The following is a 25095-nucleotide window of genomic DNA, read 5'->3' on the forward strand; positions in this document are numbered from 1 at the left end:
TCGAATTTAGTTTTTCAGTGTCTCCATCCTAATTGGCAAATGTAATTGGCAATTGTAATAATATTTCTTATAACTGCAAAACAAGAAGGCAGCAGGCCTAGACTGAAATATTTTTTTCTTGTTTTTCTTCTCACTACTGCAGGCCCTATTCTTTTATGCTATTTTCGTCACTTGAGAAATCAAAGCAAGGTATTGATCAAAGGGCTGTTCGACCCATTAAAACTATATGTCGCCACTTATACTCGCCCTATATTCGATTATCTTACCTGTGATAAATCCGGAAAAGATACTGCCAAAACCATGGGTAAGCAGTATCAGCCCAAGGGCGAAACCGAAGTTGCTTTCATCTCTCAAAACGAATTTCAGATAAGTTGCACCGGACGTGTCCTGTATGAAAAAGCAGACTCCCTGAATAAAGGCCAAGACGGAACGAACGAGGAACAATTTACCGATAAAATCCAAGAAAAATGTCAAACTGGTTGTAAAACCGACTATGATATAAATTTTGATCATGTCGATTTTCGTAACTAGTAAAACCATTGCAATCAATTTGCCAATTAACCCGCCGACACCACCAACTGAAGACAGAAAAACGGCCTTGGATGAACTGATTCCGAGGTCTTCTGCGTGAGGCACCAGGAACAATACCCAAGCGTCGAAAGCATAAACATAAAAGAAATACGACGGGATGCATAACAAGAAAAGGGATTCATTGGTCACGAAGAGTTTACAGCGTGATATTAATAGCGAGCAGTATGTATTCTGAAAACCACCGCCATGGTCCTGATGATCATCAGTTGTCAACGTGCCACGCTGCTCTTCAGGCATGTCAGGAGCGCTTCCACTATGTTGCTGCTCATTTCGGTGAATATCTTCATCGTCATATGATATTAATCCTTCACGTTCATCAACCTCAGTTCCATTCTTTCTTGATTCACCTGTCGTCCTTTTATCTTGTTTACTTCCTTCAATCTTTAGGCTGCATTCCTCACCGGCACAAAGTTCATGACAGCAAACCTTAGATGTATCTTTATCAGAAGAAGCCTGCTCAGTAATATGGTCTCTAGTATTGTATATCGGTTTCCGAATGGTGGCTGCCGCTGCAACCAAATGAAGCATGATTCCCCCAAGTATCAGAAACACTCCCTGATAACCGTAAGCTTCCAGCGATCGTTCAGTAATGATAGGTAAGAACATTATCCCCGTTGTTACACCGAATGATGCTAGGGTATTGGCCAAAACAAAGTTCTCCTTGAAATATTCGTTCAACTGGATCGTAATTGGTAAATATACAAAGGATCTTACACCTGCGAATAGAATAGAGAATATCACAAAAATACACAATGAACATGAAAGATGACTTAAAATCAATGTTCTGTAGCCCTCCTAATGATAAATTAAGAAGAGGCACACATCAAAAGTGCTATGGGCAAAACAAATCTTATATTTCATTTCGTATTGAAATTTACATCATTTCCCCTAATAGTCAGGGGCCTTAGCAAAATTTTAGGGACAGAATATACAAAAGCACAATTTTTTGCATGTGTGTCCCTGGTATCAAAAGCTTTAATTCTAGATAGGGTGCCCCGAAATCGGTGAAGGGCACCCTATTTTAAAATGCTAATTTATGCAAATTTTATGCAAAATACACAAAATTTACCATATCTCACTTTAAATAATTTTCAAAGGCCAATTTTTTTTGTATTTGTGTCTTATTTTGCTAAATATCAAATTGTAGGTCGATTTTGTATAAAATTGGTGAGTATGAATCAATTTTGAATGTTAATTTATGCAAATATTATGCAAATTATATATAAAAACACATATTTTTTCATATCTCGAAATAAAGAATTGTCTAAATCACAATTATTTTTCCACATGTGTCACTGGTCCCAAAAGCATTAATTCTTAAAAGGATGACTCGATATCAGTGACTGGAATTCTATTTCATAGTGCTAATTTATGCAAAATCACACAATTCACACTGTTCACCGTAATTTACTCATATTACAGACCTAAACTTTTCTAGAAGCCTATTTCTTTCCTGTTTTGTATTCGGGATTTTTTTTGATGGGGCATCACATCTAGATTAATTTCTATAAAATCGCGGAATGAGAATCAATTTTTAATGTTAATCAATGCAAATTTATGCAATTTTTTCTAAATTTGTGTAAAACACATGAAATATCATATTTTGGGGTTTAGAATCGAGGGACCAGCACAAAAATGTCACCATGTATAATCATACACTGTTATACAATTCATTCATTTTGGTGACTTTCAATGCATCATGTTTAAAATGTAAATGTATGCAAATATATGAATACTGTGCATACCCCTTTCACACCAACAAAAAATGGAATAAATAAACCATTATTTAATCATTTTTTCCCCAAAACAATTCAAGAGGTCAGAGTTCTTTTCCAGGTAGAGTTTTCCCGTCAGAAAGAGAAGGAGGGTATATGGATGGTTCTCATATCTGATTAAGTGTCCATGTCTGTCCCTCTGTTGTGATGCCCAACTTTGTAATTTTTGAGAGCATGGACACATCAGATTGAGCAAAGAGACCTGTTCCTTCTGTTTCTGTCGTCCCTTGGTTGACGGTGACCTGAATCATTTCAGTGATTTTTATTTAATGGCTCATGAATTGATCTCTGTCGCTAAAGCTAGAGTTACACCAAAACCAAATTCTCCCAAATAATTTCAGACCGAATTAGAGTCGAATCGGTTCGGAATGGGTCCCGAATCGGAGCATTGTGCCAAGATTTGACTTTTCAAAATTGTCCAAATGCCTCCCAAAATCCAACCGAATTCCTTCCGAATACATCCCAAATGTGGTTTCGAATGAAATTTGTCGTGGCCACATTCGGGAGTAGTTTGAGGATATTCGGCTGATTTTAAACACTTCAAAACGAGCAGAATCCCTGAAATGTTCCCGAACTCCTCCTGAACGTTCTCATATTCGGGGAGGGAGAACAGAGTAGTCCCGAATCCTGCCGAATTGATTCCGAGAGCTCGCCGAATCGGAGACGAATAAGTACCAAATTCAGGCCATTTTGGGCAGAATTTGTTCGAATTCGTTCGGGAAAATTTGGTTTTGGTGTAACCCTTGCTTAAAGCTAGGGTTAGAACTGAACCGAATCAGCTGCGAATCCATCCAAATACACGTATTCGGTCGGTTTCAGGAATATTTTGTTTTGTCTTCGAAATTGCGAGAAAATTCGGGAGGTATTCGGGGACATTCGCTGAGAAATTCAGCTCATTTTTAAATGTTAAAAACAAGCCCGATATCTTCCAGAATACTCCCGAATGTGTCCACAACAAATTTCATTCGGGCCACATTTGGGATGTATTCGCATGATATTCGGTTGCATTAGGGGAGGCATTTGGAGTTTTCTGGGCAGATTCGGACCTATTTGTATTATTCTGGGCATAACCGTCCAAAACCGTCCGAGCTCGGTGCATTCGTTCTGATTCGGGTCAACATTCAGGCCATCGTTCGGCTGTAATCGGAGATATCGGGTCACATTCGGCTGGATTCTGGACATGCTTGGGTCGATTCTTGCCACTATTCGTGATGGCATTCTGCTTTTTGGGGGGATGGCCAAAATTGATTTGGTCAATTCTTGGCGATTCTGCGCTGAATCGGGACCTATTCCGGACCCATTCTTCTCTATTTGGGGAACTCCCCGAATCCATCTGAATCAGGCCGAATTTATTCGGGAGAATTTGGTTTTGGTGTAAACCCAGCTTAAACCAGGACTGACGTGATGTATTCTTGCGACTGTACTTTGGTTATCATCTGAATGTTTTGCAGAGTGTTTACCAAAGTTGCATTCTATTCTGGTTTGTCATCTAGAAACGGATTGCCTACTTAAAACATGGGTTACACCGGAACCAAATCAGCTGCAAATCCATCCAAATACACGTAAGGATGGATTCTGGAGCATTCTGTTCTCCCTTTCCGAATGCAGGAAAATTCAGGAGGGATTAGGAAACATTCTTGGAGGAATTTGACTCGTTTTGAAAATGTTCAAAACCAGCCGAATACCCTCCAAAATAGTCCCGAATGTGGCTGCGACAAATTTCATTCGGGCTACATTCGGGATGTATTCCGATTGAATTCGGTTGGATCTTAGGAGGCATTTGGGGTATTCTGGGCAGATTAAGACCTATTCGTATCAGTCGTAGAGTAAAGGTCAGACTCTTGCCTCCCACTATCGTACGAATCATCACTCGAATACAAAGAAGAGTATAGGCGAGTGAGACGAGTTGGCCAGAAAATAGAAAAATGGCATCCAAATAGCTGCCGAATCGTCAATGTTAGCCCATTTCGAAAGATTCTGGTGTATTTCTCGGGAAATTCGATGGCGTACTTGGCGAATTCGGGCATAATAATCGTTCCGATTCGGGCCGTTATTCAGGTCATTTGGCGATAATCGGAGGATTCGGGCTAAATTCGGCTCGATTCTGGCCACCTTTGGCTCGATTGTTGCCACTGTTCGGGTTGGTATACGGCTTTATGCGGGACGGTCAATATTGATTCGGGTCAATTCTTGGGGATTCTGCTCTGATATGGGACGTATTCGTCTCTAATTCAGTGAGCACCCCGAATCAGAGACGAATAGGTTCCGCATCCACCGAATTCATCCGAATCGGGCCATATTTGGACAGTATCAGTCCAAATTTATGAGGGAGAATTCGGTTCTCGTGTAACCCTGGTTGAAGTGTAGTCTTGATCAGACTCGTTGCTTGCTGCTTGAATTATATATTGGTCTACAATCCCTCCTCACGGTGAAGCTGCAGATTTTGATATTTACTGAAAATCGTTACTTTGCATCCCAACAAATTAATTACAATGGGTGATTTCAAGTTCGGTGTTCGGTGTTGGTGTTGAGAGCGTAAAAAGGCCGCTGAACCGAGCTCCAACACCGAGCTGGATTCAGAGGAATGATACCGATTGCGTTATCGATAGCACATGACGTCACGCCACTGCGCTGCGCTGCTAAATCATCTCAACTTCACGCGAGAAGTCTCGACGACGAAAATGAAATCGGAGAGAAATGCATTAAATTCGCATCGTACAGAATACCAATGTTTAAATCAATTCAAGAATTCGAAAGAGTGAACATTATTCTTCACCAAAATATATATATATATATACATTAGCATTCAACACGAACTGCCAGAAATACGTCATATTTTCCGAGGTCAATCCCAACACCAGCCTGATTTCAAGTACGGTGTTGTGGCTGGTGTTGGTGTTGTCACAACACCAACACCAGATTTCAACACCGTACTTGAAATCACCCAATATAGCGATCGAAAAATTCATGATAGGTCTTTAACCGAAAGGAGATAGTAATAATGTACAGATATATAGAATATGCCTACGTATACATTGCCCATGATGTGATTATTACACAACTTGAAAGAGATTTTTGGACACAATTTTTTTCCCAACTACTGAAAATTTGCTTAACTGTAATCCATTATATACTTTATAGCTATTGAGAACATTGTTATAAGACTTTAACTGACAGATAGTTGAGATATTGCTCATCCCCCCCCTTTCCCAACTGCTCCGACCGGATTTACGCCAGTGTGTAGGGAGTGAGAATGGGGGACAGGAATTAAAATGGACACCCGTTCAAAGAGGGTTCTGTTTCCCTTAAAATGAATTTACATCAACTTTGCTTCAATAAGCAGCGCTTATTATGTATGCAGAATTATTTCCATTCGCAAAAATTATTAGCATATCATAATTAGCAAAATAGCATATTTTTTTTTAATGAATTTGTTATCAATAGCATACATATTTTGTGGGAAAGATGCAGGCTTTCTTCCAAATTTCGGCCTATTTTCATTGTAATATTTGCTTAGTCATTGGAATACAGCTTCATACATAAATTATTGATAAATTAACATACTTTTGCATGGAAACAGGATTTTCAATAGAATGTTTTGCTGGTAAAATTAAAGCTTTTGAGTTGATAGAGGTACTTCAAAAGTTTGGCCCTTTTCCACTGTTCTAATTACTTTCCCATTGGAATGGGACTAATTTATACATATACAATAATTGCTAACTTACAAAAATTAGCATATTTTGCATGAAGACAGGATTTTCAATAGCACATTTGATAAAAAAATTAAAGCTATTGATCTGATTAAGGTTTTCCTAAAGTTTGGTTTCTTTTATTCCTTTTTACTAATTTTTACTATGCATGCATAAATTAACTACTAATTTACATAAATTAGCATATTTTTTAATGAAGACACAATTTTCAATATCATATTTAATAGGGAAATTTAAAGCGATTGACCTGATAGAGACTTTCCTAGAGCTTGGTATCTTTTTATTAACTTTTACTAATTAAATCCGATTGGCATATGGCTTCATGCATTAATTACTGCTAATTTACATAAATTAGCATATTTTTGCATGAAGATGCAATTTTCAAAACCATGTTTTGTGTGAAAAATTAAAGCTATAGACCTGATAGAGACTTCCCTAAAGTTTGGTATATTTTTATTAACTTTTATTAATTAATTCCTTTTGGCATATGGCTTCATGCACAAATTACTGCTAATTTACATTTTTTTTTGCATAAAGATGCAATTTTCAACACCATGTTCTGTGGGGGGAAAATGAAGCTATTGACCTAATAGTGACATAGGGAAAGTGTGGTGCTTTTGTAAACTCTGTCCCCAAAACTTCAAATTATGGGCCTAAGGTACCTGACTATTATAGTTTTCCCGTCCAATTTCATCAGAGTTGCATTTAAATTAATGAAAGGACTTTCAAATTCGAAATATTTTGTCAACCCTCTGCACACATGCTTCATTTTCATTTATTCAGTATTTAATTCCGTTGTATATCATTCCTTTGAATTTGGTAGAAATTCAATTTAGGGAAAAATTCGTTCAAATTAATGGCCCAAAGTTGTCATTTAATTTTGCAACGACGAACTGATCGTTTAATTTCGCCCAAAATACCATTTTCAATTTCATTAATCGGCACACATATTTGCACTTTAAACGTCCAAATTCAGATAACATGTTTCTCTGTTCAATTTTTTTTTATAACGTCATACAATTTTTTTTTCTCCAAACTTTACCCTATCTTTCTATTTTTTCTGATCTTTCAGTTAGAATAATTTTATTCCATTATGTTTGATAAAGACGTAATTCATGTAACACTTATAGGATATAGGATATGATTGTGAACGGTTATTCTTTTAGTGATTAATGAGTGGGTGCAGGGGCGGATCAAGAATTTCCCAAAGGGGGGGGGCATTTTCCCTAGGAATTTGACGAGCAAAAAAAGAAGGTTTTTAACCAAAGAATAAGGGACGGTCGACGAAATTTGTTTAATTGTGGCACTCAAAGGGGGGGGGGGGGCACGGACACGAGCCGGCTGTGCCCCCCCCCCTGGATCCGCCAGTGAGTGGGTGGATGCAGGACCTATGCCAATGGTAGGTATTTTTCTTCATCATTTTGTTCTTCTTTTTTTTTTTTACATAATTGTAAATTATATCGTTGTGGGGAAGGGATGGGAAACACGGTATTGACCACGATCTATAGTTATGAAAGTGGAACTTGACTAAAACGAGTTGTTGTTCCGATGATGGTTTTTCAGATGGATGATACATTTCAGTAAAATGGTGAACATCCAATTTAGAAGTAAAACCCATTTCCATAATCATTCAAAAGAAGTAAACAAAAATCAAAAACAAAAAAAAACACTGTGCATATCCTATACGTGATTGCATATTAATGATTTTGAATTCCTAAACCTTCGCAAGGAGGGTACCGGTGCGAATTTGAAAGCACTTCTTCAGCATTTGAATTTGATCGTTCTTTATACTTGTTTAAATGAAATAACCATGAAATCGCGTGCCAATAGGATTAAATTGAATAAAGTATTTGGCTATTTAAATGTGGATCTCATAGGTCATTCAAATTAGTTGCAAATTGAACTATTACATCATTAAATCGGTTGAAATTTTGACGAAATTGGACGGGAAAACCTATGATACTGCTTGTATTCAGCCAGACGAGAAGGAGAATATTTGTCTTTAATATATCTTAAAATAATGAACAAACGTAAGCCTGGATGATATTGCGTCGCACACAATTAAATATTGACAACTCATAAACATAATAGTAATAGTTGGTGGTCGTCAAATTGAATTTAGTTCAAGTGTGCAATTTCTTGGTGTCACAGATGATGAATATTTGTCATGGAATTACCACCTTAGTAATGTGTGTTCTAAATTATCTCGTAATGTTGGAGTGATAGCAAAAGTACGATATTTCTTATCTCAGCGGACATTAATTGGTTTCTTTATCATAATGCTCTAATTGTGCCACATTTAATGTATTGCAATGTTGCTTGGGGGCATGCGTAATAAGACTCATGTTCGCAAAACTACGAACATTTTTTTCAAAAGAAAGCTATTAGATATGTAAAAAATATTATCTGGCTCCGAGTTCCCTACTTTTTTCGCAGTTAAGTATGTTAACATTCAATGAAATGGTCTCGTTTAATTGTGTTGTTTTCATGTATAAATATCAATCCCTGCATTTTGTGGTTAATTCTAAGATTCATAATTATAACACACGTCAGAAACATCTTTTCACCAACCCTTTGCTAGAATTAATGCTACATTGTAATTTACAAGGTATTATAATTATAAAGATCAAAACAGAAACATAACCCACATTTTGTAAATAATTTTTTATCAGTTATTCCATGTTCGAGTAAAATATCATATGCAGGGGTCCCTGATTACAAGCTATGCTTCTTTTGGGGTCCCAAACCTGTCATTTAAATTATTTATTATGTAACACTTTGTACTTTGCACTCCTGTTTTTGACTGGTTTGAATAAATTCAATTGAATTTAATGGTGCAGACACATCGCAACTTCCTAATTACGATATTCAAGATAAGAAATTAATGCAAGCGTGATGGATGCCTGGAAAGAAAGTGAAATTGGTACACCTACAATATGTCAATCTGCTGATGTGATCAAGCCAAGGCAAGCGATTGGAATATTCAAAGAGTCGAGTCATGGACAGAAGAAGGGGAGAGGAAGCGGGGGGGGGGGGGTACAGAAACAAAGTCTATGGTAATATTCAGTGGCGTACCGTGGTTCACGGCATTGGGGGGGCACCAGCAAAAATGTTGAGTCACTCAGTGAGTGCGCAAAGCGCGCTCAATTGCCAGGTATAGGCCTATTGACCTTATAAGGACATTTTAAGGACTGTGCCATTAAACGAATATGTAATGTATCTCACTGATCAAATGATGCAAGCGCGAAGCGCGAGCTGAAAATTTTTGATATTCAGACCTAAGAAGGGATTATAATAAGCAATTTTTCAAAAATAAAGATACGTATCTGTCTCGCTAAACAAACAATGCGAGCGCGAAGCGCGAGCTGAAATTTTTGTATTTATATTGACCCCAAAAAAGGGACATTTTAACGACTATTTTTTTTGGAATCCATTAAGAGTAGACATATCTCACCATAGTCATCTAATGCGAGTGCCAAGCGATTGCTGATTTTGTTAGAATCACATCCAAACACATGAAGAGCTTTTTGTAGTCATAGTAATCATGATTATCATACGCATCTCACTAGCGCAAAGTGCGAGCTGAAAATATAGGAAATTCAGATCTGAAGAGGGGCATTCTAAGGCTTGTTTGTAGGAATCTGCTTAGACCATACGTATTTCAGAAACCAAATGATGCGAGCGCGAAGCGCGAGCTGAAATTTCTTGATATTTAGATTAGAAAAAGAGACATCTTAAGGACTGATTTTAGGAATTCATGAAGAGCAGACATATCTCATTAATTCATTAATTCGAACGTAAGCACGGATAGGAAACCATTTATATGCAGACCTTAAAATGGGGCAATCACTTTAAGTAGTCATGAAAAAAGAAGCATATGTCACTACATGAAACAATAATAACTGGAAATGCGATGAAATATATTTGGTGCATATTGACTTGAAAACAGGACGTTTTAGTACAACATGATTATAAATCTCGTTAAACAGACAATGCGAGTACCAGGAATAATGAACAAATAGGCCCTGAGCAAATAATGTTTCATAAAGTTATGAAAAAAAATATTTCTTATGTAATATAACATAACATATATAATATAACATTATAATGTGCAATAATTTCGTCTTTCCCACTACGTTTCTTTCTTCTCCCTCTTTTTCTCCCTTTTCTCCCGTTTTTTTTTTTTTTTGGCCAGCCGATGGGGGGGGGGGGGCACGTGCCCCCCCCCCATGCCCCCCCGTAGTTACGCCACTGGTAATATTAAAATGGGGGCGTAACTTTCATTTTTTTCTATATTAATCGATCAATTATCTGAACGCAAATTGTTAGATTTGCGTTCAAATGCACCACAAATGCTGTTGCAACAACTCATTATGGCTGATTTTGGGACTTGAACTTACATTACAATCGAACGTATTTCATTAAGAATTGAAATACAACGATTAAATTTATTGCAACGCCTCCAAAATATTCACCAATCCATACACCTCTTTACCTGTAAGTCCAAGGAGGATACCGAAAACAGTGATGCTGTAAGTGAAGCCACATGATATTAGACACACTGCTATTATTACCGCTCCTGACATAGCAGCAACACGATGATTGACCCTCTCTATCAACAAGGAAGTAAAGGGACCTGTCAATTATAAGCACGATACACCATAATGCATTATGTGTGAGCGTGTATGGGCGTGTGTATGTGTTTTCGATTTTGTTTTAAGCATTTATTGTTCCATCATTATTTGCTTCAGTGGTTTGTAAATAATTATTTGTAAACTCTGTTGTTAACAAAAAAAAATGAAGATTCGTATATCTTGTTGTAATTATTTACGTTAAATTTATGTTATCAATTTTGGATGAACATTTTGTGTGGTTCGACTGTGGGTGTGTGTGCCCATACGTGGGTGGTGTGAGAGTGTTTTCCTGTGTGGGTGTTAGTGCATGTGCGCTTAAAATGTACGTCATGACGTTTGTGTGTGTAATGTAGGCCTAAGCGTCAGAGGGAGTGTGGGGAAGTTTTTGTGTATGTATTGTTGGTAAAGTGGAATGTGTGCATTTGGCTAAAGGGAGAAAATTGGAAATATAAAATGATCATTCACCTAAAAATAGCGTGATTGTATTGGGAATACTACAGATGAGTCCTAAAGTGGCGTAATTCGCGCTGAATCTATCAACCATCTCAGGAAGGAGAACACCGAAGGATTTGGGGATTCCACACCATATATTCAGCACGAACTTGGCGAGTAAGATAGCGTAACCCCACTTCCAGTTAGTGATATGGGTATTGTAACGAAGGGATTGCTCCATTCCTGATTTCTGTAAAGATAAAATCAAATTGAATTATGATGATGGTAATTCCTAAATGCCAGTTTCCTCACATTTCACCCGATTACGACCCCACAAAAAAAGGGGAACAAAGGGAAAGAATGTTTGTTTTGTAGTGATCTTTATTATTCATTCAATTTAATTTCATACATACATAATCAAGAAAATATAGAACAAAATTATAACTGCAGCAGTGCAATACACAAATGAAATAACAGTGTAATAAACATAGCAGGCAAATTGTATCAGAACAGAGACATAATCCGAACTCATGCAAAACTCATGCAAAAATAACATTTCAACAACTTATGTATGCAGCTAAAACAAATAATAAAACAAAGACGTAACAACTACGCAAATTTAAAGAATGAATGTATATGAGCATTCTCCCGTCCCATGAGCCCCCCCCCCCCCCCCCCCATCAGACCCCAAAGCTGAACGGTGAAAGAATGGTGAAATGTGATTTCACTTTCTAAATATCGATATCAGAGTCTATCACAAAATGTGATTTTTTTTTTTATAATAAAAAAAAATCGAAATTTTTCCTCGGTGGCAACTTTTAATGAATTTTGCCCGATACGCCATAATTATCTAGCCCTCTCAAAATTGTTGGCTCATTTCATCATATTTTAAATTATCTTTGATTTCAGATCGCTGTATTAAATGATTCAGATGAAGGAGGCCAAATCTGATTTATATACAGGGCTACCAACACTCACGCGTTGAGCGTGACTGCGTGAGGCTCAAGCATCTCACCCATTTTCTCACGGTCTCACGCTAATAATGAAATTTCTCACGCACGAATCTGAAATAATTAGATTAAAAAATGAGAAAAATTGCGTTTTTAATAAAAAGGCAACCAACTCAAGAATCCTGGAAGCGCTTAAAGATATGTGAAAGTTTTCCAGCCTATTGTGGAAAGCTTTCGATCTCATCTCAATTTTCTTATATCTGCACCTCCTAACCACGTACGTATACCCAGGGGCGTCGATCCATTTTTCAGATTGGGGGGGGGCAAAATCATGAATCAAATTTCGAAAGGCGCTCGATCACACAAAACAAACAAACTCACACACACACATATGCCTATATATATATATATATATATATATATATATATATATATATACATATATATATATATATATATATAACACGATATTGCGATCCGCGTGTTGGACATAGATGATATTAATGAGGCAAAATGGTAATGCATTGTACTTAGTTCCAATTGAGTTTAGAGACGTTCATATATATATATATATATATGATTCATGAGATAGAGACACATATCTCACCAACAAATTAATGCGAGCGCGAAGCGTGAGCTGAAATTTCTTTATATTCAGACCTGAAAGCTTGATATTCTAAGAATTTTTGGTACCAATGATTAAGATGGGTATCTAAAAAACAATAGATGCGAGCGAAAAAAAAAGAAAAAAAAAATTGAGTTTAATGGACGTTTTTAATAAAGAACGAGATATAGATTCAACAAAAGATTATTGCAAATCGAAGTGGGAGTTCTTTTGAGGCTTAGAACTGAAAATGGGACATTCTATTCAGCTATTTGATCATGAAAAGTATGGGTTTTGCTACAGAAATGATGCGAGCACGAAGCGTGAGCTGAAAATTTTTCATATTCCAATCTGAAAAGCGGACATTTTGAGCACGATTTTAGATAAAGAACAAGTTGTGTATCTCAATCTCGCTTGCTGATTTCTCTGTAACATTACAATCCTATTTTATTTTTTGCACATGCCGAATTATTGGGGGGGCAAAACGATATGTTTGCCCCCCAATATTTTCATAGGTGGGGCGATCGCCCCCCCCCCTGCCCCCCCCCCCCCCCCCCAGGATCGACGCCTCTGCGTATACCCCCTTCCCCGCACGTCGCATCGAGCTAGCAACCAGCTAGTGGAGGCGCAGACTGGCCTGGACGGACGTACGTTTCGAAATTCGAATCGAGCTCAGCCTAGAGTACAGGGTCAGAGACCAGACAAGAATTATCGAGAACAGCAAAGATTTCACGGTTCGTACCTTAAATTATTATATACTATTGTTTAAAAAGTAATATTACTTACTATAACTTTGCAATTAGGATGATCGAGCAGAGGATTTTAAAGTGAGAGAGTGAAAAATGTTTGTGCCTAAAGCGCTGCGTAGGTCTTTGAGTTTGATTGTGACTGTGTGCTAGTGAGCGTACGCGTGGCCTTTAAGGGGAATGAAAACTTTGAAACAAGTGGGATTTTGTCGAAACAAAAAAAATCAAAGAATAAGAACAAAGAAAGTCTAAATTCTTCTACGATAATGTGCTCATCAGTTATTTTAACACCATCTTTCATGAAATAAGTGTTTAAATCATGTTTATTTGTAAAAAGAACCTCATTAATTATTTTCCACAATTTAGAAAGATTATTTTTATGTTTTTGCAACAAGTTACTATAGTTACTGACACCAGCGCGGTCCATGATTGGCCAGCGGCTTCGGCCAGTCACAGCGCGCGGTGCACGCTCCAGCGGGCACCAAGCACCAGCGCGGACCCTGATTGGCCAACGGCTTCGGCCAATCACAGCGCGGCTCACGCCCGAGTGGAGCCAGACAATAGCTCCCGACGCTATATAACCACTGAACTAGAGATTAGAGTAGAATAGTATTTAAATGTCATCAAGCTGGTATAAAAGGAAAAATGTTACAGTGGATTAATTCATTTTTACAAGATCGATATTGCAAGGTAAAAGTTGATGGTCAGTTATCTTCACAGTTTGTTCTGGAAAATGGAACGCCCCAAGGTAGTGTGATTAGTCCAATTTTGTTCAATTTAATGTTGAATGATCTAAAACTGAAAGAAAAATCTGTAAAAATCTCTATGTATGCCGATGATATTGCCATATGGTGTTCAGGCAGAAATCTTGACTTTCTACAAAAGAAAATTAAGAAAGCTTTAAAAGAGATTGAACAATGGTGCTCAACCTGGAGTATGATTATATCTCCTCAAAAGTCTGCTGTTATGATTTTTACCAATAGGCAGCAAATAGAGGTAAATATTGAGATTAAAGATAAATCTATACCACAATACAAAGAATATAAGTTTCTGGGCATTTGGTTTGATGTGAAACTCACCTGGAAAAAGCACATAGATTATATAAAACTCAAATGTTCAAAAAGAATCAATTTGTTACGGTGTATAGCAGGAACGAGTTGGGGAAATAATAAAACGATTCTTTATATTATATACAAAGGTCTTATTAGATCCATATTAGACTACGGATGTGAGTTATACGATTCGGCTAGCCTTTCACTAAAACAAGAATTAGATTCAGTCCAATATCAGTCACTGAAAATAATAACTGGTGCAGTATATAACCCTGCCCTTGAAGCACTGCAGGTTGAATGTGGTGAACGACCTTTACAACTAAGAAGAGAACTGTATGTTGATAAATACATGTTTTATCTTTTAACAAATAGAGATACTCATCATCCTACTTTAGAAATTATTGAACCTTCCTGGTATATTGATCAATTTACTTGGAAAGTAGGTCATGGACCCTTTGTAGTTAGAGCATGTAAGCCAAATGAAGAAATCCAAATTGAACAACTAAGCCAAAGAATATTACGAGAACCTTTTTGGTCATATGAAATACCAAATATATCTGACTATATCCATAATGTTATCAACAAACAACGTAACTTAGTACAAGATATGAAAAACTGTGTCTTAGAAAGGACACATACAAGATGGAAAGGTTACTTAAAGATCTACACTGATGGATCAAAACAAGAAGACAAGAGAACCGGCTCTGCTTTTTATATACCAGAACTGGACATTAAAAAATACTATAGATTAAATTCTGTAAGTATAATGAGAGCCGAATTAACAGCAATTGTAATGGCACTTGATTGGCTAGGAGATAACAAAGGAATGTCCATCATAATTTTTACAGATTCATTGTCAGCTCTTCAAGCACTCGAAAGCAATCGAATTCAAAACAATCTTATTGTTGATATCTTATATAAAATCAAAGTTTTACAATCATCAGATATTTATGTCAACTTTGAATGGATACCATCCCATTGCGGTATTCACGGGAACGAAGTGGCAGACCAATTAGCAAAAAAAGGAGCATCAAAAGAAGAAGTTGAATTACACATTCCATATATCAAAGAGGAATGGAAAAACCACATGTCTTTGATTTATAAAGAAATCTGGCAGGCTCAATGGGCATCCTCATCTAAAGGAAGACATTTATTTAGCATCCAACCCAACGTGGCAGAAACAATTAGTTATCAAGGTCTCATTCGATTTGAAGAGACTATGATTCACCGGCTAAGACTTGGAAAATGTAAATTGAATTATTATCAGTATAAATGTAATCAACATGAAAATGGTCTATGTTCACATTGTCAGGTTCCTGAGACAATAGAACATTTTTTACTACATTGTAATAAATATGAAAGAGAAAGAAGAACTATGCAAAGAAGCCTGAAATTAAATACGCCAATATCAGACCTAGCAACATTATTGGGAAGAAATGCAGATTATAAAGTAATCCTGAATTATGTGAAAAAAAACAAAGAGATTCGAATAAGAATATTCCACTGATCTCTCTCCATCTCTCCCTCTCGCTTCCTTTTGTTCTGAGGATTATATTTAGTGATGTTAATTCTTATAGACTACTAAAATTGTGTTTCGACATAGCTTCTTATAAAAGTTTGCATACTATGAAGTACAAAAATGCACAATTTAATGGTGGAGGTAACTAATCTTAATTATATTGCACCTCGCTATATGACAGGTCAGACTAGTCTAACGCCGGCCGAGGACATTGAAGCGGGAATTAAGCAACATGGAAACGACCTGGCGCAGATAATCTACCAGATTGAAGAGCGCCAACTAAACTCCAACACCAACCAACCAACCTAGAGAACTAGAGCCCCCTGTCTACACCGGAGAGACAGGACGATGTCTGGACGGTGTCGTTAGAAGGGACGGGACCATGCGGTAACCTGTAAGATACGATAGCCTTTATAATAATAAAAATTATTATTAAAAAACAAACAAAGAAAGGAGAGGAACGATTATTAAGGACATGTCAAAGAAAAGAAAGAAAATAATAGTTGACCAAACGAGTTGGCGGTAATAGTCAAATATGACTGGTCGCCATTAATTTCCAACAAACAACAACAACATTTAAAAGACGTCCTCGAGTCGAGTTGTTGTGCTATGCTGTTTCATTTTCGATTTTGGACTATCTTTTGGATTTATATAGGAATTAGGATTTATACCTTGGATCCTTTTGGATTTTGCTATTGCTAATTTTGGGGAAATTCGGATTGCAGAAGGGTAAGCTGACATTTTTGGGCCTTTCACGCACTCTGCACTTAGATATAGCGAGGGTTTGAATTTCCCGCCAAACCACAATGGCGGGCGCCACTAACGTGGCGGAGAATCTAGCTCACCGCAAGCCTCCAGAAGAGGAGGGAGGTTTTCAAGTAATAAGAAAACTAAAATTAGCCAAGAAAAGATTGAGAGAAGGTAGTTTAAGTGATGTTGAAGAGCTGGCAGCGGATACCGATTTTGGCACACCGCCATCAACTACTTTCAAAACAGGAATAAATGCCCCAAAAGCAGACCACCTAAAGGTACTCTTAGTCCCCATTGATAGAAATAAAAACCTTAGTGTAGTTAATGAACTAACTGTCAAGAAGGATATTGGAAAGGCTTGCAGGTCTCCCCCTGACTTCATTAAGTTTGTACGAGGTGGGAAGGGTCTCTTAGTAAAGTGTAAAAATGAGAAGCAACGTAAAGCCTTAACTCAGATACCAGAGATTGGCAATATTCCAGTCAAAATAGAGGAAAAAACCTATGCCTCGAAAGGGGTCATATTTGGAATTTCTCTAGAAACTTCTGAGGAAGATATTCTGAAGGAGCTTGAACAAAGCAGAGTAGTGAAGGTTGAGAGAATGAAGAAACGAATTGAGGGTGATTTGAAGCCCCTAAAGACAGTAATATTGTTCTTCTCTACCCCCCCCCCCCAATTCCAGAACATGTTGAATTTTGCTTCCAGAAAATAAGAGTCAAGGAATACATTCCACCAGCACCCAGGTGCTTTAAATGCCAAAGATACGGGCATTTAGCAAGTGGATGTAGTGCTAAGGAAAGGTGCCCCAGATGTGGCCTAGGACATTCGGTAGAAAATTGCGAACTGGAGCGACAACATTTCAAATGTGTAAATTGCAATGGTAATCATTCGGCTGCTTATAAAGGTTGTGAGGCATCAAAAGAAGCACAAGAAGTGCAGCAAATTAAAGTACAAAATCGCATCTCATATGCGCAAGCAGTGAGACTACGCTCCGAACAAAACGAGGAAATTAAGCAGGGAAAACATTTTGTAAACAAGGCAGAAATTAAAAAAGTAACAAATCCAATTAATAGAATAAACACTCAGAAAGGAAATGCAGTTTCTGATGAAACTGAAATGGAAATCGTCTCGGATTCGCAATATTCTACCAAAACAGAGGTGGCAAGTAAAATGTCTGAAAATGTAGGCCAAACGCATAGTAATTTCTTGAAAGGTGCTTCAGACATCACACTTATTTCTTTCTTTATTAGACTAATCAGAATAGTAACAAAGCCTGACTGTAATCCATTTGATGAAATAACACATATTTTGAAAGATACTCTGGGTTTACGTACATCCCACAGACGTTGATTTACAGTCAATTCGCAGCATATTCTACTAGTCTGGTCACCCTCGTGGCATTCAGCATTCTCCAGTGGAATGCACAGGGTCTTGAATGCCACGGGGATGAGCTAATTAGATTTTTGAATCAACAAAAAAGACCCTTAGAAATTATTTGTGTACAAGAAACTTGGTTAGAAGAGGGGAGGGTCTTACAGATACCAGACTATATATGTGAATATAGGAATAGAAAAGGAGGGTCCCGAGGGGGTTGCGCTATATACGTCCATTCCTCACTAAACTACAAAGGTGTTTTTAAACACGATGATCTGGAGGGTGACCCGACAGTTGCTCCGCCGACATCTGCTCCGCCGACAATTGCTACGCAAAATACGACCACTGCTCCGCCGACAATTGCTCCGGACAGTTGCTCCGCCGACAGTTGCTCCGTCGACACTTGCTCCGCCGATATCTGCTCCACCGACATCTGCTCCGCCGATATTTGCTCCACCGATATTTGCTCCGCCGACATTTGCTCCGTCGACATCTGCTCCGCCGAAAATTGCTCCGCCGACAATTGCTCCGCCGATAAATGCTCCGCCGACATCAGCTCCGATTATACGACAATTGCTCCGCGATAATTGCTCCGCCGATAATTGCTCCGTCGACATCTGCTCCACCGAAAATTGCTCCACCGAAAATTGCTCCGTCGATATTTGCTCCGCCGACATCTGCTCCGATTATACAACAACTGCATGAACATCTTATTTCTCCAAGTTGGTCTATGTTTTAAATGATAAGAAATTCATCCTGATACAAATTGTTTTGTTGTTGGTTTTTTCTTGTTATTCGTTAATGTTTTATTTATTTTATTCTCCCCCTATCATCACAGCTTTCTGCTTAAAAAAAAAAAAACAAATCGTTCTCCCTACCGCTGCCACTTGACAAATTGTAACGGAGAAGGGAAATGACACCCCCCCCCCTCCCCCATTGAAATTGTGAATCTGGATTTTTGTTCATATATTATTATCATTGGTTTCACTCCGGTCTTGAGCGGGGAGAGAAATTGGGGGGGGGGGGAGGGGTGCTGGACACAATATCTCTTCTGCTTTCCAGCAACTTATACACCATACATTTGCGCGGGCTCTCTCTCTCTCTCTCTCTTTCTCGTTTTGTTCTTTCACGCTGTTTATTTTCATTGATGACCGCTTGATTTATTGTATATTTAGCAGCATTATAATTATTAATATTTTTATCAATAATTTTTATTTACATCTTGGGCCTTATCTACCCTTGCACCTTTTTTCTTTCAATTTGTTTCAAACGAAAGTATGATCATCACTGGCGTACAGATGGGGGAGGGGTGTGCTAGGGGTCACGGATCCCCCCCCCCCCCATTCTCCCTACCAATGAAAAAAATAATAAAGGAATGGAAAATAAATGTAATCCTTGTCTGGCCCCCTCCAATATTGTTGTTGTTGGCTCATTACGCTACTGGTGAGTTACTATAAAACTAGACATCGATTGTATTTTTGTTCTATTCTGTGCAATAGCGACAATATAAATATGTTTTAATAAATGAATATATGTATGTATCTCTCTCACTACGTCTAAACAAATAATGTTATTTTTAAAAGACAATAATATATATACCAGTAATAATATATTTACAAATTCATGAAACCCAATACGCATTAAACTGAATTTATAATTCGAGCACAAAGCGCGAGCTGTTATTGACCTGGAAAATTGTAAACAATGAAGCATATCTCGGGGGGGGGGGGGGATATCTCATAGTGAGAGCGCGATGCGCTAATTGAATATTTTTGATATATTTACCAGAAAAGGGACATTTTGTGATCGTGAACTTGAGACATATTCAAGGAGTGGACCAAGCTTTCGCCACTAGGGTTGGGGGGGGGGGGCCGGCCGGCGCGGGGGGGGGGTGGAAAAAACATTTTCATCCATATTTTCGCCGATCAGCCGCTAAAAGCGGAATTTTTATCATTTTTTTAGGGTTAGTCCTAACTAAAGACTAAAGTTTAAAGTGGAACCGTCGTGGTGTGGTCTAGCGGTTCTGACTCTTGGCTTGTACTTAAACGGTCGTGTTTTCGAATCCCACCTTGGTGTAGCATCCTTTGGCAAGTCGTTAATCCACACTTTGCCATTCTCAACCCAGGTGCTAAATTGTAAGATGGGAAAGTCATTGTAGCTTGTCCTGCATTGTGTGCGCCTCATCGGTGACAGGCTGGAATACTCCCCAGGGAGTGGAAGATGTGCATACGTTGTGTGCGGGAATAGCTGATTAAAGTGACCGGGGTGATAAATATGTAAGCGCTTAGATACATACAATATCTTAAGCGCATTATAGATAACTGGATGATTGTTATTATCATTATTGTTATTATTATTATAATCATTATTATTATTATTACTATTACTATTTTCAGCATTATTATTATTATCATTGTTATTAGTAGCAGTAGTATTATTTGTATTATATTTCATTCTCCTTCCTTTCATTTTTTTTATATATTTCAAAATATTTTGATATCCGTTCCAGAAATTAATCAAAAGGATACGTATCTCGCCAATTAAATTATGGAGGAGCTAAGCTGAAACTTTTTTATCATAGGTTATGAAAACGGAATGTAAAAAAAACACACACAATCATGTTCCGTATCTTACTAAATAGCGCGATATGCAAGCTGGGATTATTAATAGGCCTACTGGTCTGGCGCTCACAGTGGCATAATGAGCCAAAATGGCTGCTGGAACAATAGTTCTAAAAAGATGCGAGCGAGCGAAGCGAGCTAGCAAATTTTTTGACATTTTTTAAAGAGTTTGACATAATATTCAGAAAATAATATACCATTTCACCCTTTCCATTTCATTTTCTTTCTTGTTCTCTTTTCTTCTTGGTCGTGAAACATTTGGGGGCACATGGCCCCCAAGCCGCCCCCATCTCGCCAGTGGACGCCCATGATATTCCCTAAAACTTGGGGCGCCCCACTGCGATTTTTTTTTTCTAGGAGCGTCGAGGAACGTATGATGGGATATAGGCATGTGTGTTAGACCGCGTTGCCGGGGAGGGGGGTCATTTTCATTACACAGCGTGTACGTCTTACGTGAAGACATTAAGGCGTTGGTGCAGTGTACATACACCATGGAAATAATCGAAAACACCAGAGGGGGGGGGGGTCAAACTCGGACATGAAGGGTTTCTTTATGTAAAAAAAAGAAGCCTACAAACAGGACAAATTCGCTGGCAGTGCGAATTTCAGCGGAGTTCCCATCGTAGTGGGGCAATAACAACAGATGGACCACCAGCTTATGGCAACCCCCGGATCAGTCTCGCGCCGCAGTGCTCCAGGTATAAGGCAGGGGCTGAAAAGGGCGGCCCAAGATATAAACTCTGGCCCTACCACGCAGCTGATCGGAAACCATTTACTCGATGCAACGGATGATGTACGGGCCAACATTGGGTCCTTGGCAACGGTTGCTCGAGATGTGCAATGGCAGAGGTAATGTATGATGTTTAAAGAGAACAACAACAACAACAACAACAGAACAACAACAGAACAACAACACTACCACATCCACATTCATGGAGTTGATAATGATGTTGATAATGATGATGATAATAATGATGATGATGATGATAATGGTGGTACAATGATAATGATGATGATGATGATGATAATAATGATGATAATAATGATGATGATGATGATAATGGTGGTACAATGATAATGATAATAATGATGATGATGATGATGATGATGATAATGATGATGATAATAATGATGATGATGATGATAATGGTGGTACAATGATGATGATAATAATGATGATGATGATGATGATAATGGTGGTACAATGATAATGATAATAAATACATGAACACACGTTTTCTTCTCATAAAGTTCATTCTTGGAAAATACATAGGCGGCCATATACAGATGAAGGTATATCATTTATAGAAGAAAATCTTGTTTGATTGATTTGTTTTATTTTTGAAACTACGTGTAAAATTATATCCCCCATCAACAATAAATTGTTACTTACATTATTGATTGATAGATTGATTGATTCTTTATTTCCATGAAAAAGATAAATTATACAACAGAAAATATATTGACAATATTTCACGGTAAAATAACAATAAACAATCATTGCATGGGAGGGGACAGTCATAAGCACAAAGGCTTGAAAAAGGACGCCCCTCAAGAAAGACTACGGCCCTGAATAAAATCAATATAAGTCATATTTAAACAATTAAAGCATGGCCAAAAGAAAAACACATCAAGCATGTCAAGAATAAATCAAATGATAACACACCAGCCGTGTATCGATTAATATTACTATTATTATAACATCAGAATGAATATAATTCGACTATTGGCGGACCATATGGATTTCATTTTTGAATTTAAAAAAAAATTAATTATCCTTTTTCTATCAGTGAAGAAAACAATCATGATCAACATAAAACAAAAAAGCAACTCACTATTATCTATTATCATAATCTAAAAACCTACGGTGTATATGACATGATGTTATCAATAGAATGAAATTTCTTTTACCACAATCCTCATTATTTATGCTTTATTCGTCATTATTCGTATTTTGCCATACCTGAATTACGGTCTCTTGATTTGGGGTAATACCCATCAAACATTGATAGAAAATATTTTTATACTGCAAAAGAAGGTTATCCGGATTATTTGCAATGCTCCAATACGCTCTCATACTAATTCTTTATTTTTCGAAAACAAGATTTTTAAAAATTGAGGATTTATATTCATTTCAACTAGGTCAGTTTATGTATCAATATACTAGCAATGATTTACCTATTGTTTTCATGACATGTTTCATAAAAATGAGAGCATTCATAAATACCCAACTATATAGGCAATCAGATGAATTCCAATTACCGCTTTTCAGGACGTTCAAAGCCAAAAATACTTTCATTTATGAAGGCCCAAAATTTTGGAATTCCTTTCATAACGACTTAAAGAATTCCCCCTCTCCGTACACTTAAAAAAAAAAGTTAAAATCTTTCTTACAGAAATCCTATAATCACGTCTAAAAAATACATCATCACAGATTTCTATCTTTATTCACCGTTCCTTTGCACTCATGCGCTACTTTGCTTCTGTTTGTCTACATAGTCCAGGATAGAAGGGGTCGAACCTTGTTTTTTTATATATACAATGTTTTTTTATGGTTTCTTGTCAATTCGAGGGTGCTGATTCCGAATCTGAATGATGCCACTCGTGTAACCTTGAGCATTTTCTGCAAATTGGCAAAATCCAATATGGCCGCCAAAATATTCAAATTACCCATGAAAATCATAAAATTGTCCACACATTGGCTATAAAGTACATGCAATTGTGCTGCCGGAGTGAAATAATATCTGAAAAAATGATTTTTGTCAAAATATTTATTTTCTTGATATCAAAATGGCCGCCATCATAGACCCCTGTACAATATGAATGGGGAAAATTAATTTTTACAAAATTGAGCACTGAAATGCAAGTAATTATGATCTATGAGTGAAGCAATGTCTGTAAACATGATTGCTAACGATATATATCATTTGTTATGTCAGTTATGTGATAAATCCTGTATTTTGATATTCAAAATGGCCTTCAAAAGCCCTAACACTATTATGTACAATGTGAATGGTGACACAAAAAAATCACAAGAGTGAGCACTAAAATGCATTTTGTTGAGATAAACGAGTGGAATACTGACTAAAAACATTATTGTTAACGAAATTTATTATTTAACATGCCATGTATGTGATAAACCCTGTATTTTGATATTTAATATGACCGCCAAAGGCCCTAAAATTATGATCTACGATGTGAGAGAGGACAAAAACAATCACAAGATGAGCACTAAAACGTATTTTTTGGTGGTAAATTAGTGGAATACTGTCTTCAAATATAATTTGCAACGAAATATATTATTCGGGTTTCATATTTGTGTTAAATATTGTATTTTGACTTTCAAAATGGCCGCCAAAAGACATTGACTGTATTATGTACAATCGATCTGGGAAACCAATTTTCACATGAGTCAGCACCATAACATGCATATAATTGTGATTTAAGAGTAAAATATTGTCTGAAAACATAATTCCTAACAAGATATACCATTCATTCTACCAGGTAGGTGATAAATAATGTATTTTGAAAGTCAAACTGGCCGCTACAGGCCCTAACGGTAGGCCTATTATGTACTTTGTGAATGGGAACATATAATTTTAACAGAATTTGGCTTTGCTTGACTAAATGGTGTTGCATGTATGAGTGAAATATCGTCTGAAAATATGATTTTGTAACCAAATAGATCATTTCTTATGTTATTTAGGTGATAAATGCTATATTTAAATTTCAAAATGGCTGCAATATGTTTCTTTGTGGAAATTATCTTTCCCCATTCAAATTTTACATATTAAGATAAGGGACTATGGCGGCCATTTTTCATTTTTAAAAGGCTGCATTCATCACCTTTATGACACAAGCTATGATATATTTCGTTAGAAATCATTGGGTTTAGACAATACTTAACACTTACATCAAAATTAAGCCATTTTCATAGTAAAAATTTTGTCAAAATTATCTGTCCCCAGTTACAATGAACATACTACTTTGGGCTATGGCAGCAATTTTGAATTTCAAAGTAAGGCCTTTATTACCTTCTCAACCATTATGTGATGTATTTAGTCAGAAATCATGTTCAAGACCAAATTTTACCTATACATCACATAGTTACGTGCGTTTTTGGTTCTCATTCTGGTGATGATTAGTTTCCCTATACGCATATTACAGAATTTGTAGGGGCTTGTGCGGCCGTTTTGAAAGTCAAAATACAGTATTTATCACCTATGGGAGAGGAAATGTTATATTTCATTAAAAAAATCACGTTTTCAAACAATATTTTCCTTATACAACAGAATTATATGGATTTCATAGTCAGGCAAATCCTAATTCTTTCAAAAGT

General features: G+C 37.1%; 1 protein-coding gene across 1 annotated transcript in view; it reads right to left on the reverse strand.

Moving 5' to 3' along the window:
• Positions 1 to 25095, reverse strand: part of LOC129280288 (uncharacterized) — a 43852-nt gene that overhangs the window by 1173 nt on the left and 17584 nt on the right. The window contains exons 2-4 of the mRNA XM_064112198.1: positions 11176 to 11392; positions 10572 to 10712; positions 267 to 1307 (exon numbers count right to left, since the gene is read on the reverse strand). Coding sequence (XP_063968268.1) covers positions 267 to 1307; positions 10572 to 10712; positions 11176 to 11383 — 1390 coding nt within the window. The 5' untranslated portion in view covers positions 11384 to 11392. The remainder of the gene's footprint in view (positions 1 to 266; positions 1308 to 10571; positions 10713 to 11175; positions 11393 to 25095) is intronic.

Source organism: Lytechinus pictus, chromosome 17, assembly GCF_037042905.1.
Source record: "Lytechinus pictus isolate F3 Inbred chromosome 17, Lp3.0, whole genome shotgun sequence".
NCBI lineage: Eukaryota > Metazoa > Echinodermata > Echinoidea > Temnopleuroida > Toxopneustidae > Lytechinus > Lytechinus pictus.